At 45.7% G+C, this 15,937-nt stretch overlaps 1 protein-coding gene across 15 annotated transcripts in view; it reads right to left on the reverse strand.

The window, feature by feature from the left end:
• ITPR1 (inositol 1,4,5-trisphosphate receptor type 1) overlaps positions 1-15,937 on the reverse strand; it is a 183,644-nt gene that overhangs the window by 23,265 nt on the left and 144,442 nt on the right. For all 15 annotated transcript variants that reach the window (XM_055806271.1, XM_055806270.1, XM_055806274.1 and 12 more), the window contains 9 exons: positions 15,586-15,696; positions 14,186-14,281; positions 13,313-13,435; positions 12,192-12,296; positions 11,153-11,345; positions 7,274-7,396; positions 3,411-3,586; positions 2,153-2,317; positions 330-525 (listed from right to left, as the gene is read on the reverse strand). In XM_055806271.1, coding sequence (XP_055662246.1) covers positions 330-525; positions 2,153-2,317; positions 3,411-3,586; positions 7,274-7,396; positions 11,153-11,345; positions 12,192-12,296; positions 13,313-13,435; positions 14,186-14,281; positions 15,586-15,696 — 1,288 coding nt within the window. The remainder of the gene's footprint in view (positions 1-329; positions 526-2,152; positions 2,318-3,410; positions 3,587-7,273; positions 7,397-11,152; positions 11,346-12,191; positions 12,297-13,312; positions 13,436-14,185; positions 14,282-15,585; positions 15,697-15,937) is intronic.

Below are 15,937 nucleotides of genomic sequence, written 5' to 3' on the forward strand. Positions count from 1 at the left end.
CAACTGGTTTTGCAAACAGAGAGGGGAGAAATCTCAGCTGTGTGCAGAAGAGCCCAAGTGCCATCCCCAGGGTTTCCCTTCCCCATCCCTCCTCATGCTGCAGCACATCGAAGCATTTTGTGAAAACACTGGGCTATCCATTTGCAGAAGTATTTATTTTTTTTTTTTAAATTTTTTTTTAAATTTTATTTTCTATTTAAATGTGCCCTTCCTAAGAAAGAAGTTGTCAAACCAGGCTGGCAACCAGCAAGTCTCGCAGCGTGCCCCAGGGAGCAAAAGCCCATTACTTTCTTCAACAGAAATGGGTGAAATGAGTTGCTGGCACTAACCTGGCAATAACGTTTCGTTAGGGAGCTTGTCTACTTCCAGGATGAAGTCATCTTTGAAGAACAGGTACCCCACTATGGAGAACAGGTAGACCAAGATGAGTGCGAGAACGGCAGTCAGGATGATGGAACGCCCATTGCGAGTGACGCTCTTGATGACGTTCAGCAAGGTCTCCTCCCGGTACACCAAGTCAAAGAGCTGGGGGACAACAAACAACAGCAAAGGCTGCTTCTCACATGTACTTCAAACACCACTGGTGGCATCTGCGTGTCGGCGTAACGTGGGGCAGCATGTTAACAATACAAATCTGATGTTCTGAAAAGCATTTAAAGCACCTTTCCCCCAGCCCTCCCTGTGCTTACAGTTATCCCAACGTATTAGCAAAGAAAAATATAGCAGGAGGCGAGGGACATGGGGACCCTCACCTCCACTGTACCAGTCTTGTGCCACGTGCTTGGAAAGAAGAATGGAGGCAGCTGTATCCTCCTCTTCATCCACACCTCACGGACCCCAGACCTCAGCAGCAGCCAGGGAAGGAGCTCCTGCCTGGGGTGAGGGCAGGTACTCTTGCTTAAGTGCTAGGTACAGAGCACGTGCTTGAAACAAAGCTGCCAACATGTACTGCTGTATCTTTTTTATAGTGCCAACTGCCCTGCCATGAGCTCAAAAGAACTAATTTCAAAATGCAATTAGCTATTTCCTTTAAGTCTTAGTTTATTGAATGTATAATTAAATAAGCACTATTTTTTTACTCCAAATTCTTTGTTTAATTTTCTTTACAGATGTTTCCTTCATTTTTCAGTCCTCTGGGGCTGTGACAGTTCACCGACACAGCCCAGGCAGGTTGCTGGCTGTGCTGGCTGACAATGAGAGAACCTGTACTTGTTAAACTGGACCTACATGAACCCAGAAAATAACCAATGCAGGTACCAGAGGGTGTAGCGAGCATTGAACAAAGGGGCCAGAAGAGAGCGTTCTGAACGGGATGTAAGGTGTGCTTTAAAAACAACACATTTTCTCTGCCAACACTAGATATACTCCCTCAGTGCTTATCCTTAGAAGCATTGTGCTGCACAAGATGAATTCCACCCCAAACAGAAAAAAACACGTATGCCAGCCGTCCACGTCAGTCAGGTGGAGCCTGGAGTCTAGCTACAGCTAAGGAGACACCCCAAAGCCAACCGACTGCTCCAAAGGCACGGGCACTGTGGGACAGTCACCGACAACAAGGCAAACCATCTTCGAGGAGCGTGCGCCTCTCACAGCACGGTGACTCCAGAGTGCCCACTGTTCAACTAGCATTCGTATGACTAGATTTTTCCATTTTTTTTTTTTTTCTCGTGTAAAAGCTTTTACAACCTTAAGGCTTAAACTTTCACCAGGTATTGATATTACTTAGTCATGACATTTTAAATTGTTTTATTATCTTGGATGTCAGAGCAGGGTCACTAGCAATACATCTAACCTAGAAAACATACACCTTAAAGTATAAGAAAAGGACTAACATACACAGGGAAATGTTAAATACCTTCATTGCAACCACATACACATTTACTGTAATGAGCAATTCTAACTAGATTTAACCTTAAACACCTTAAAAACAAAAAAGCCTGTTTGCCCGTACAAAGAGGAGATGTGCCGGGAGTCCCGCGGCCTCCCACTGTAACATCTCCCAAGCAAAGCCTCCAGCGCGCAGCCCCTGAGTGCCTGCGCAACATTTCCCAGCAGCAAGCCACAAAGCCAGCGGGGTGGGATGCATCTAGAAATGCCCCAGATGGGGCTTAACAAACACACAGACAGAAAAACGTTCTGAGTGAATACCTACCAACAAACTATAAAAGAATTCATGTACGAAGAGCCCCAGAGCGCAAATCAGCAGGTACAGCAGGTGATAAAGAAACTCTACATCCATGATCATTGCCTTGTATCCTCTAGTGAAGGTTCCACAGTTACCCACAAAACTCATCAGAAAAATGATTTTGTTACAAACCTAAGGGAAGATGAACCATAAATGAGTTACAACATGTGGCTTTCAGAAAAAAAAAAAGGCAATTTTTTCAAAGCTGGAGATAACTCTGCTCCATGTTGGCATCGACAACGGTGCTGAACCGTCTTGTCACACGGCAGCATTTTACACGTCGGCCAAAACCAGACCACCCCTGTTGTAAGCATGACACTTTCTGCAGTCAAATAACTCCCCAGCCTATAACAACCCTTATGTTCCTGAATTGCTCCCTGCTGCTTGCTGGGAACAAGTGCTGCAGCTTCCTTCAGCAACTGGCGCTGGGCTGGTGCCCCCAGCAGCCCTCCCGCACAGCACCCGCCACCAGCGCCGAGGGAGAGCCGCCTTCAGCTGGCCTGGCACCTGCTCAGTGCGACAGGTCCCACTGCCACCCACCGCTGCCCGCGCAATGCCGCTCTGACTGCGGCACACGGTGATATCTGAAGACAAGGAGCGCTATTAAATGATGCCCTGGAAAGCTGGGCGCTTCGCAACGAAGGCCAGGGCTTTGAGAAGGCACATCCCCACGCAGCGCCCGCTGCCTCCGTCAGAGAAACCCTCCTGGCTTGCTTGTCACCAGAGAGCACAAGCCCCCGCGCTGGAGCACTAATGAAGCTCCCGGGGCCTGGCGTGCATGCTCGGTCCACGCGTTACTGCAGCAAAACCGCTGAGCGTCAGGTTTTGGCTGGCAGGTAGGCTGCAGACAGGTGCGTGGGAAACGCAGCGGTTAGCGGATCTTACCCAGCCCCGTGAACGCTGCAGCCCAGCTGCTGAACGGGAGCCGGGGCTGAGTGAACAGCCGTGGACTTCAGGGTCACGGGGACTGCTCTGCGCTTGTGGCGGGGTGGGAGCTGCTTCTGGCAAAACTGAGCGAAACCTTACAGGTCTCCAGCCCGGGGAAGCACAGTTAAAGGAACAGCAGCAAAGCACTTCAGCTAGAAACAGTCCAAAGAGGGGATTACTCCTCCCACCAGCTCCACCACGATGTCCCAGGCCATTTTTGCCTGACATCTTCATGAGCAGGTAAGGAACCCTTACATAAGCTGCAAGAGAACTTCAAAAAAGCCCACTCGATTCTTACATTGAATGCACCCAGAAGAAATAAAGTAGGTTGTAAACCAACTGAAAATATTAGGCGTAATATTGTAGAAGCAATTAAGGCTCGGATGCCGTGGGGCTTTGGAAGAGCTATAACGATGGCCAGAGATATCAGCATAGCTGTCCACAGCAAGCCTGACAAGTGGGGCTCCAGCGTACCTAAGGTGGGGAGGAAAAAAGAAAACCCATTTCAATACTTTGTATAACCAAACAAAACAAAACACCAACCAAATAAACACCATGTTATCTTATCTTTGGTGGAGCATCAGTAAGCCTTGTGTTCAGACGTTACTGATTTCAAAGCCATAAGTGGAACATCTGAGCCCAATGCCTTCAGCAGATTTTAATTACAGACTTGTTACTAAAGCATTATGTAAATGATAAGTGCCAGTGTCATAGAATTCTTCATTTTAGTGTTCATTACTTACACACCTTGAATACTGAAAAGGAGAGGCATTTTGCTCATGCATTCTGTAGAGGCACTGAACGGGTGGGTTGAAGACAGACAACCTACTCCTCCAGGTCCAGATTCACCGCAGATTCTCCTATTATGCTTTTGGTCAAAAACCTCGCACCAATTTTTCTCATCTTTTGCTATTTCTGGTTCGATTTAGACTGTCCCATGAGACTGTCTGCTTACATAACATCAAGCCCGTGTTACTAAAAATACACTTCTCTGAAAGAGCCATAAAAAATATTCAGCTGAAAATATAATTTACCCTGAGTTTATGCAGAATGTGAAAGACATCTCTTTCTCAAAACTGACATAAATTTTTGTTTTTCTTCAAGAAAATGGTTCCTCAACAGCCAAAAAGGCAAGACACCCACCTCCCCCCCCGCCAGTTTCCTAGCACTCCGCAGCCCTCCCGCAAGTATGCGCTCCCGAGGAACGTTAGGTCTTACTGGCAAGACACTCGCTGAGGGCTTTCCCCTCCCCCTGCCTAAATTCAGAAGGCTTAGGAAATATTACTCTCATCTGACTAGCACAAGCAGCCATTTAATTTTGTTCCAAATCACTGTAGATTAATAAAGACAGCAGAGGATAGATGGAAATTAAAACTTAATAAGCGTAAAGTTGAACAGATGTTTCCGCTGTCTGAAGGGAGTTTGGGATCCCAGAGCAGTGCTGCCACCGCTGCTTCAGCTGTCAAACAGCAAAAGGTGCAGAGCTCCAAAGAGAGTCACCCAAGTGGGAATGACAGACAGCGCAGACAGGGCAGATGGGAAAATTGTGCAGAAGCTTATTTGGGAATGACTTGGGAATTGTCGAGAGGGGCAGGTCCTGAAGGATCCTACCTGCACCTGCACAGGTGTCTGAAAACCCCAGCTACTACAAAGCCGTCCGCTGCACATGAACGTATTTGCTTTCACAAGTTCCAGCAGTTCCCAGTAGGCCTGCAGATACAACTGGAGTTCATGAAGTTCTCAACCGCTGCCTGTAGCACCCACCTCGGAAAAGCCCGACCCCATCGGCATGTGGAGCGCAACGCCAGGGCGCAAAAAGCCCCCAGTGGGACTCGAGCTGGGAGAGAGCTTGCGTGACAGAGCAGGGGCTCCGGGCACTGCTCGTCTCTCCTTCCTGGGGATGGGAGGAGACTGGGAGCAGACTGGGAGCGGAGCCTTTGCCCTTGGCAAAGGAAGGCCGCCGAGCCAGCGGTCGCCCAGCATTAACTGCCAGCACCCAGCCCAACGTCACAGCATCGCCGCAAGCACGTGCAGCCCCTTACATGACTGTGGGCAGGAGGAACGTGTAACCAGGAGGGAAGCTCTCCCTGTCTCTGGAATTCTCACCATGCCAGTACCAAATTCCAAGCATCCGGTTTTATTTCTGCCCCTCAAGTCAGAAGTTTTACAGCTGCTGCTACAGTCAGAAGATAATCAGCTACTCAGTTCACAGTGTCTGAGCACTTCAAGACACTGACAACTTCCCCCAAATGGTCTGTTTCGAAGAATCTTCTTTTTTTAAAGGCAAATATAAAATACACATGTATTCAATTATTTTTCACTTTTGACTGTAACGAGTAGAGGAAGAGATTTTATCAAAAAACATTATCTGGTTATTTCAAACATGTAGGGTAGGGCATCTTCAAAATGCCAAATAATCCCCTCCACAGTCCTGTAATGGTAATCTCAATGAACTTACTTAATTACCAGCTTTCCTAGCAGCTGTAAATACAGACCTTTAAATTTAAACTTGTCATCTTCAAAACTAGGGACAGACAACTCAGTTGCTCTTCGTGCCTTTTACAAGCCCCCAGGCAGCTGCCGGCCAGGATGGGATGGGGCAGCCCCGTGCTGCCACAGCCTGCGACGCTGAGGTGCCGCAGCCGAAACCACGGCCGGCTGCTGCAGAAGGTAACAACGCTCTTCCCCGCCTCAGGAACACCGGATTTGCTATAAAATATTGTGCACCTTCTCACAGGCTTTATCAGGAGGCAGAACCCCTAAACGCAAGTCTCCCATGCCCACTGCGACCAGAAGCTGCTATTATCAAACACTACTCGGACAAAACCACAGCTCTCCTCAATCTAAATTAACTGGTGAGCTGCAAGGAAGGGTGAAGCGGCTTTCACGCCGCACAGGCAGAGCTCTGCTGATGACTGCTATGTGCAGGGTGCTGCTCTCTTCGAGCCGCGCTGTCTCTGGGTCCTGTACGTGGTGCTGAATGGGACAAAGATGCAGAGGGAAGTTCAGCAGGAAAAGATAAGCATCTAGCTGGCCCTGTTGTGCTGAACCTCAAAGAAAGGGAAGCGAAGGCTTGAACATGAATCACCCTCTCCAGGAGGAGGTTTTATTGCTGGGTCCCTGTTTACTCCAGTTTTCCACAGATGTGGAAAAAGCTCCTTCCTATACAGCAGCTTTGCAAGGGATAAGCACGATAGAGGCATTCACAAGAATATTGCTCTTGATTTCCCCGATTCTTGCTGACATGGGTCCACCCCTTGACCCGCGCTGAGGAACATCCTTTGGGAGAGGCTGGATCTAAGGAAGAGCAGCTGAATCTCATCAGGGCTCCACCAGGAGTATTTACTGAGTTGGCTCTAAGAACAAACCCCGTTGCACGAACCCACTGTCTGTTTGGAACAAAAGCAGCTTCCATGAAACCTATTACAGTAAGATTGTGCAGCCCCACACGAATCACACATGTTAACCCATACGTCACGTTAGAAACAACAGCGAGCCCGGCTGCCAGCCGCTCATGGCAAGGACCCTCGCAGCGGCAGGTCGCTCCCGAGCCAGGGGACACGGCTGGCACGCTCCTCGCTCCCTGGGGCCACCTCCGCTCTCTGCTCGCAGGGGTAAGGGACCCCCACGAGAGGCAGTCACAGAGGGGAAACAGGCTCTCCTGTATCCTCCATCAGATTCTAATGGCACAGGGCAGTCACCCCACCCGTACGCCCCTCCTGCCCGCAGCGGGTAATCGCCCTCACCCCACTGCTTGGAGACGTCCTGAAGTGCTAGGTAACCACCAGAATTTTATGGAAAATGACATTAAGAAAATGCAAGCTCAAGGAAAACAACAAATTAACATTTCTCATATTTTTAGTTCAGTACTTAATTATGGAACTTTAAACCAATGTAGAACAGTCAAGTAATTAAAGGTGGATGTCTGTCTTTGATAATTTTTTCCCCTAGGAAAAAGCATGGCTCTACTCTTTCCTTATAAATGCCTCAAGAAAAAGTCAGAGCATAGCACAATTTAAATCAAGGCAATTAAAAAAAAGCCAATTTCTGTACTCCCATCCCCACTGAAGTAAACAGGGGTGCACAGACACAAGGGGAGGCCAGAATTTGGCTCATTATACCTTATTCGTTCACATATTTTTGTATGTTAAATACTGGTACCTCCTCGAATTCCTTTGAATGGATAGAAAAAGGCTACGAGCAGGTTCATAAGGACAGCCAGGTTGAAGGAAATACTGCTCCAGAAGGACATGTTGCGAGCACACCAGTATAGGAAAGGCTGAGCTGCAAAAGAGAAAAAGAATTCTTTTTAATAGAGCATTTTAAAAATAAGAGATTGATATAAAAAATTAATCTCAAAACCCCCTTAATTTATCTTCAGTTTGCCCAAAAGCACAGCATCAACAGTAGTAATATTCATGGCTTATTCTGAAGTTCATTTGATTACTCTTTATATTTGGATACTTCCAGTCTCCCAGATCATGCTCTAAGGCAAAGGAGTCATGTTAAAGAGGAAAGTATATTCAAACGTGATTTAGGGGCAGCATCAGAACGGGTTCAGAAATGCAGAGGCCAGGGACTGCAGGTTTCCCCTAATCATATACTTTGGACTCAAAAATCACATGGAGAACAATTAGGAGGAAGAAAATCTGTCCACATCAGCACCAATGAGATTCAGCCCCATCTTGAGTTACGCCGCTGCCAGCAGCTCACCTACGCGAGATGCTGCCCACCTTCGAACCTCTCTTCCGCCGCAGCAGCAAGCCAGAAAAAAACGCGCAGTGAAGACAGGGCAAGGCGGGCAATTAAGACACAAAATGCAGCATAGCGATACAGCAGTAAAGCTAAAATGTTTAGGACTAGCTGCCAAGCAAGTAAGGCTCTACTTCAAGCTGGGTAACAGACCAACACAGCCCCAGAACAATAACGGAGCTGAAGCTCGGCTGGCCCTCCCTCTGCCCCGTGGGCAAAGGACACCAGCACATCTGCACAGAGCTCGGCGTACAGCTAAACAGATGCACATTTTAAAGTCTTAATGGTACATACAAATACTTTTCAAAAAGACTCCTAATTTTAATAATCTCTGCAGCTAGACTCAAGAAACACAGAAAACAAAAAGATTCATTTTCGGAAGTGGTCGCAGAGCAGAAGACAAGGACAGCTAAGAAGCTGCCTTACAGTAATTCCCTCCGCATCAAGGCAAAATCCCCCTGATTTTAGCTCCTGCAGGCTTATTGTACAGCACACTGTGTACTCCTGAAACATAGAGTTGGGGGGGGAAAATAATCTATTAAAAATGCTCTCAAAGAAGGAAAAGAACTCATGTTTTCCCTTGTTGGAAGGATGCAACGTGTACAGATATCAGAGAGCAAAGAAACAGAAGCTCACAGTGAAATTTAGGGAAAAGATGAAAATACAGACTCTGGGGCTGAAGAGTAAATTAATGAATGCAGCGCTACTAAGCCTCACAGTAGCCACCACCTCGCTTCAGCAAATCACCTCTTCTAGCATCCTAAGCAAAAAAAAAATGGGTTAAAAGAATTACACAATGTCTCATTATACTGAGTTGAAATGCACATAAAAAGCAAATGTATTGAACAGCTGAATGCAAAGGGAAGGACTACAAAAAGGTACCCTGTCACTGAGAGAATACAAGCTTCATTGCACCTAATTAGCCAGGCACATGTTAAGCCTCACTGAAACGCAATGTAGCAATGTTTCGAATGTATAATACGCTGATGTCTATATTATTTCTGTTCTTGGTCTTATTTTAACTGGAAGCATTTGTAAGCAGGTTGAATTCATTTGTATGAAATTGTTATACAAAGGGTCATTATCAAGTTCCAGGTTTTAATTTAAATCTTTCTTTGGGGACAGGCACAGACTACCAGCCCCGTGTAGCACTTCTGCCTGGTTTTGGCAGACTCATTTGAATTCTTAATTGATTCCTTGGGAGACTTACGGTGCTTAGAGTATGGGCTAGCACCACCAGCTGAAGGGGGGAGTACCTGGGCTTTTATAAAGGCTTTTTTAAGAAGTCTTCCTCAAGTCTGAATGAACAGTAAGCAGTATTGCACGACTGCAGCACAGAGCACTGCCAGCCTGTCACGTCTTGAAAACACAAACATGTTTGTAAGATGTGAGAAACAATTGTATAAACCCAGAATATCACTTAGAGGCCAAACAAGACCAGAATATCAGGAGACAGACTAAGCGATTACAGCTTCATAAAGAAAAAAGAAATATTCCCCATTTCCGCAGGTGGATTTTGATTGATGCTGGCCTGTTGTTAATTATGGATGTCTTCACAGCTTGCCTGGAGATAGCCTCAAAGACAAGTAAAGTGACTGAAACAACAAAATCTAACAGAATACATAGATGTTGTCAAAGTTGCCCATTTGTTTAGGATATATATTCCCCTATTCCTTGTGGAGCTCTTAGAAGTCATTTTAGGAAGCAGCTTCCTGGGGATTTTGATGCTGCCAGAAGGACTAATCCATTGTTCAGTGGAAATAGCTCCGCTCTGTTTAGTATTCATACACATGAAGAATAATTCAGCAGAGCTGACCAAGTTTCAGGTGGTCTTATCTAAACCTGACCTTGATAATTTTAAATAATATGATTACAATTGCCTTTCCCTGTTAAGACTTATTAATATGTAAGTACACACACATACACCCCAACAATCAGAAGCAAATATTGCATTGCCGTTACCAAATGTGGAACACATCATCAGCTCTAGTGTGAACTGTGCATACGCATCCTAACAACAGACTGGGAAGAGCCCAGCCTCTTCTTGGGGGTGCACAGTGAAAGGGCAAAATGCAGTTGTCAAGAGGCTGCAACAAGGGAAAACCATTTTATACCAAAATAATTTTCACAATGAGGAAGGTCAAGAGGTCCCCTCTCACTGAATTTTTTCCTACAATACGCAACGCTGACCGAGTACCAGCAAGATCTCTGTCGGGGGAAGACCTTTGCTGTGACTGCCAGGCACAGCAGTGGGCCTGGGTGGCTGGCAGCAGCACGCAGCTCTGCAGCAGAAATCTGCTTGCCCGTTGGCTCTGGGAGGTGGTCCCGGGCTAGTTTGTGCTCTTGCCCTAAAACCAGAGTTCAGCCGATTCAGGCACAGGCAGCACCAGTGGTATCAGGTGGCAGACGATCCCTTGAGCAGGATAGAACTGCTTCACCTCTCCCGCTTCAGAGCGCTGTCAATAAATTCTAACCCCTCATCACTGCCCACTGAAGCTGAGCCTCGAGTGCAACGTTTCTCCTTTAGCAAAACAAGAAACCATATCTTTTTAAAAAAATAATTTTAAGCAAATGAGTTAGAAACTTTACTAGGGGAAGTGGTGCCACAGTATGAATTAAAATACAATTTAAAGTTTTCCTAGTTGCCAGTCGGACCCTCATAGGGAAAAGTAGTGCTTGAAAATGCTTGCTTTCAGGTATTTTAGCCAGGCTGGAAGGGACTTCACCAGCCTGTCTGCCAGTCTATTCCCTGCCCAAAGAAAGGACGAATTCTACTTCTACTATTACTGGAAAATGCACGTTTAACCTGTTCTTAGATACCTCCGTTGCTGGAGATGCCGTGAGTTCACGCTGCACTACCCAGCCCTATTCCTTCCGGCAATGCAAGGGAACAGCTTCGTGTACCCCGTGCAGGGACAGAGAACGGATCACGACTTTCTTCAGCTGTGTCCTCTCCATTTCTCCCTGCCACCAAATGCCTTCTCATTTAAGCTAAGCCTCCACAAATTTGTTCCTTCCTGTTGGATCTTAAAAAAGACGACCTGTGATCCTTCTTGCTGCTCTCCCCTGGATCCCCTCCAGTTGGTCCATATTGCTCTTGCATTAAGCTTGACTTCATTACAGCATATTGCCATCGTGCAGAGGAGCAGACTCTTTCAAACAATTATCAAGGTTGCTGCCACACTGGGGAACCATCTGCTACCGACCCAATGTTTCAAACTCCGAAAACCTGACCTCAGCGCTCTGCTGGTAACGCTCCACACAACCACACTGGCAACAGCCACCTACCTCGCAATTTCTTTTGCCAGTTCATCTCATTAAAGAGGTCTTCTGATTTCATGAAGAAATCATTGATCTTGCTGCCTTGCTCATCCCTTTCCGTGGTATAATAGATCCGCAGCTTGGACTCCTTCGTGAGGAATTCACAGATACTGGGCACGGGGAAGACTATTTGCTCCATGGTACGGTCCGACCTGACAATCTGAAAGGCAGCCTTATTACAGTTCTTCCAAGCTTTTAAATGCTTTTATGTCTTGGTTTGTCTGCTTCCCCCCACCCGCCACCCTCTTTCAAACCAGCTGCATGTAGAAACTTGGATACATTTCCATAGAACAGCAGCTTGACAGAGATTTCATTTAATTTACCTTTTAAAGCAGGCCTACATTTAGCTCCAGGACTGATAATTTCTGTGCTGTGGTCTTATCCTGGCAATACCGTTCTCAGCTGGGATTTCCAAGGGCCCAGTGAATCCTGCACCAAAGCTGTGCTAGATTTCAGAGCAATCTGGTTGCCCAAATCAAGAATCTTTGCAAATTTTAGCCACACACTGCATGGGTAAGTATACGGGATAACAGTTATATTTATATTGCTTATTAGAGTCTTGTGAAATTCCCATATTTGTGTGTGTTTTACTCTCTAGAAGTATCTTAGATTGTACATCAGGCCAAACTGTCATTTTAATACAGAAAGAATAGCAAAAGCTATCAGTAACTTCATGGATTCAGCAATAGTACCGGCCAAAATATAACAGAAGTGAAGTTACACTTCCTCCTGCCAACAGAGCTCTGCTCAGCTCCATCTTAAAGCCCACACATGACAGCTCAAAAATAGCTCCCCCCCAGCGGCTGTCAAAAAATAAAATAAAAAAAAAAGTGCACATATATTCCCATGTCAAAGATGACAGTCCACACACAGGTAGTCAGTTCAATCAAAATACCACGTATAATGCAACCAGTGTTTAACTCCACCGTTTCTCTTCCAGGCGGCTCTTTCGGCAGCAGATCATCTCCCCCCACACACCTCCCGGCAGCCACCAGTTTCCCCGTACCTCAATCTGTGCCGTGTGCTTGGCGTAAAACTCCAGAGCCTCGTCTCCCTCTATCTGACCTCCCGGCTTCAGCATGTTCTGCAGCTCTTTGTTATGACGAGCCAACTAAAATAAAGGAATGAAAAGGGAGTGGGAGACACCAGATGTCTCTCTATGATATTAAATTTCTGATTTTTGGCATAAAATAAGAAATAGTATGCAGTCAGCTGCTAAGAAAGGGCAAAGTTGACAGAAGGCTTGTTCTATTCCAACCAGACACCCTGCAGCTCTATTTTGGGAGCAAGTCAGAATGATTCAAATATGTATTTTTTTAATATCCGTCTTGTAGTCCTCTTTTACCCATGCTCTCCCACCCTTTGCCTGACTTGGGAAACTTTTTGAACATTCACATTCAGTCTGTCCTTCTACATCCACCCTAACTCAAAGGTGTGCTAATCACACAAGTTCTTGACAGGGATGGAAGGGAAAATGTGCACCCACTGAAAAGCACATGCACAGAGCACTGCTCCAAACAGGCTTCTGGAGGCTCTGAATTCATCTTAGGGCACAAGTAATGGTCTTCTTAGATGCTAAAGGAACAAGAAGTCTCTAGTGGAGTGATACATGCAGCAACAACGTATTAAAGTAGGTCTAGATATATATTTCCCCGCCTTGGTCTTTTACCTTTCAAACACCACATTGTATCAACACAATAAACCTGACTGGCTACAACATTAAGAGAATGTGGTACCAACCATAAAAGCAGAGTGAGATTTCTGCTTACAGTTTAATTGATCTGTATTTGAGTAGAATTTCTTTGGGAGTATAAAGTAACCTTTGATACAGCTGAAAAATAATACATTGCTTCTCAGCACCGCCAAGAACTTGAATCACATGTCTTCAGAAACTTGGTCAAGAGCCTGCCCACTTCCCATTATAAAAAAAAGCTCCAAAAAAGTTCTTGTTTTATAGAAATTTCTTTTCTGATTCTTTAAGGATTGGAATTTGCTCTGATAAACAGAGAACATGCCGTAAGCTTGTCTCAGAGGCCAGCCATTAAAATAACATCAGGGAACAGCAGACCTCTTGCTATTCATAGTTTTTGACACTTGGTACTGTGGAAGCGGTAGGTGAAATGCTACCTGATGAGCCAGTATGTAAATGTTGTGTCCCACGTTCCTCGGAGATGCTGCAAGATCTTCCCCATTCTCTCCATCCTCAAATTCTACTTCTCCCTGCAGGTAAGCCTTCTTTATCACCTCCACCTAGAAAGAGACACACAGGCCCATGAAGTGACAGTTCAGGCTGGGGGCTGAAGTCTAAGGCCAGTGTACACTGGGCACTCCTACAGAGGCAAAAGGGATCTGAACATACACAGTCAAGAGGAAGGTCAGCGGGCTTCTCAACATCCAGGATAAAACAGGAGACCTGAACTCAGCACCTTCAGCCCAGCTCTTTGACACAAGAAACTCAACTTCATGTTCCCCTCTAGGTAATATATTCCGGGCCACCCTCACTGCACACTGCATCACGTTCTGACCTCTGCCCCCCGCTGCAGCTACGTGCACCAAGACATGCCGACAGCGTTTCAGCTGTACTTTGGATCTCCTGCTTTGTTTTCACCAGTTAATACATTAACCAGCCCAAAAGCCCGCTACAGTCTATTGAACTGCTTTCAGGTCACAAGAAATTTTCGGTTCTCTTGTGCAAATAACTTCTAGATGTGGATCCCAAAGCACCAGATGATGCTCCTTCTCCGCCTTACACAGGATGCTGAATGCCTCCATAGTGCTGAACATGGCTTTCCTAAGTGCTTGTGCTGCTGGGGAACCAGGCAGACCCACCCCCTGTGGATACTCCACTCGTTCAACCAAATCCTTGAAAGGTCCCCCAGCTGTCATCGATCCATGCACAGAGCCCCCGCAGCACCCCCGGGCTGTATGCAGCCACCCCAGCATCCCCACCGCACTGGGCTCGAGGGGAGCTGGGAGTCTTGGAGTGACCCAGAGACTCACCAGCTCCTTGGGCCTCATGTTGTAGAGGATCCTCTCCGCGTTCTCGCTGTCGTGCCTGCTCTCCATGATCGCCAAGAGGAGTTTTGAAGCATTGTTCTGAAGGGAGGGGAAAAAACAACGGCAGTCACTATCAGGAGTCAAAAAATGAGGATACGCAGCCTGAGCACTGCCACCCCTCCTGCCCAGAAGGGCTCGAGGTGCCTGGGTTCTACAAACACGAGCCGTGGGCAAGGCAGACTTTTCCACCCAGCCCACTGCAGGACTCCTACAGCCTCACTCGCAAAGCACACCCCCTCTCTTCTCATTATTGAAATATACAACTTAGTAGTATTTTTTACCAGTTTATTTTCCAAACCCTATTTAGTGAGAGGTATCACATTAACCCACATTAAGGTTTAAATTTCTAAAGCACTGATGTTTCAAGCCTGTATTATTTTGTTTGGTTTTAAAGATACTGCAGCTTTATTACAAGCTATCAGCTCCAAAATGGTGCAGCTCAGCTTTACTGAAGACACTGGTGTGATTAAATCAAAGGACAGCCCAGGCTGAAGACACAGACGTGCTTTGCTGCTTTTAACTGAAAATTACTCAGCAACCTGCTAATGCCAAGAAAGAGAGGGAGGAAATGGGAAACTACCACAAGGCACCAGACTACTTTAATACAAACAATTAAGATTAAAATCCATCATGACTGACAATAAAAACCAATAAAAGTATTTAATTTTGAAGTATAATGCTAATTGAGTCTAAAAGCATTTTTTATTTAGAATAATAAAAAACCCACATTACCCCTAATAATGGTGTGAGTCTGCAGCGGAAAACAACTAGACATTGCACTATAAGGCAGGACAATAAGTCAGCAAGGAAATATTTCTAAAACATATGCTGTGGCAGGAGTGCTCTGTGACTACTGCTGCTAGAGGACAACCTCCTAGCGTATTCTGAAACCAGCACCAGCGCTAATTATTTCAGCATTATTATGAACAGCCCTACAAAATACTTGATGATTAAACAACAGCAATAAAGTATTAGGAAACTAGACGTAGCGTGAGGAGTTTTACTTCCATTTTTCTGTACTTTTACGTGTACACTTTTTAATCAAAAAACAACAGAAAACTTTTTATCAGCTTTACGTCTTTAACAGAAAAAATTTTTAGGATTCCTCCGCATATCTCAACTGCCTGCACCCCCCCACACCTAAAAACCTGTGGGTCCATGCTGCCATTTAAAAGAAGAAATACCTGTGACAAACAATGTTTGGGCACTGCCTCCAGCTCGCTGATGCATATAATTTTTTGGCACTTATGAATATTGGGATATAATAAACACCCACATAATTCCAACAATAAAATTATGTTTCATCTTACTGTTAACGCGGATCACACAAAGTATTCACTTGCCTTCAGTTCCAACACGAGGTCCATCCTCTTCTTTCCCAAAGGGTTGATGTCATTGAGAATTAATGCTGTGATGATGTCAATACCGTTGGATTCGTGAGTAGCAATGCAGTTCTGTCCAAAGAAAATTAATCAGATTTCACCAATTGTCTACACTAAAAATGCAGCCTAGGCTGGTGACCCAGCCAGAACAGAGGAGTCACCTCTTTCATCACCTCGTAAGCTGTTTGAGATGGATAACTGAACAGAAAACTTCAGTCAGTGGAATAACAAAAGATTAAGGCGTTTTGCTTCAAGCTTTTCCTCTCATCAGCCATGGCATGTCCTACTGAAACCACCCAGCCGCAGGAAGCAG

This window comes from Falco peregrinus, chromosome 5 (assembly GCF_023634155.1).
Source record: "Falco peregrinus isolate bFalPer1 chromosome 5, bFalPer1.pri, whole genome shotgun sequence".
NCBI lineage: Eukaryota > Metazoa > Chordata > Aves > Falconiformes > Falconidae > Falco > Falco peregrinus.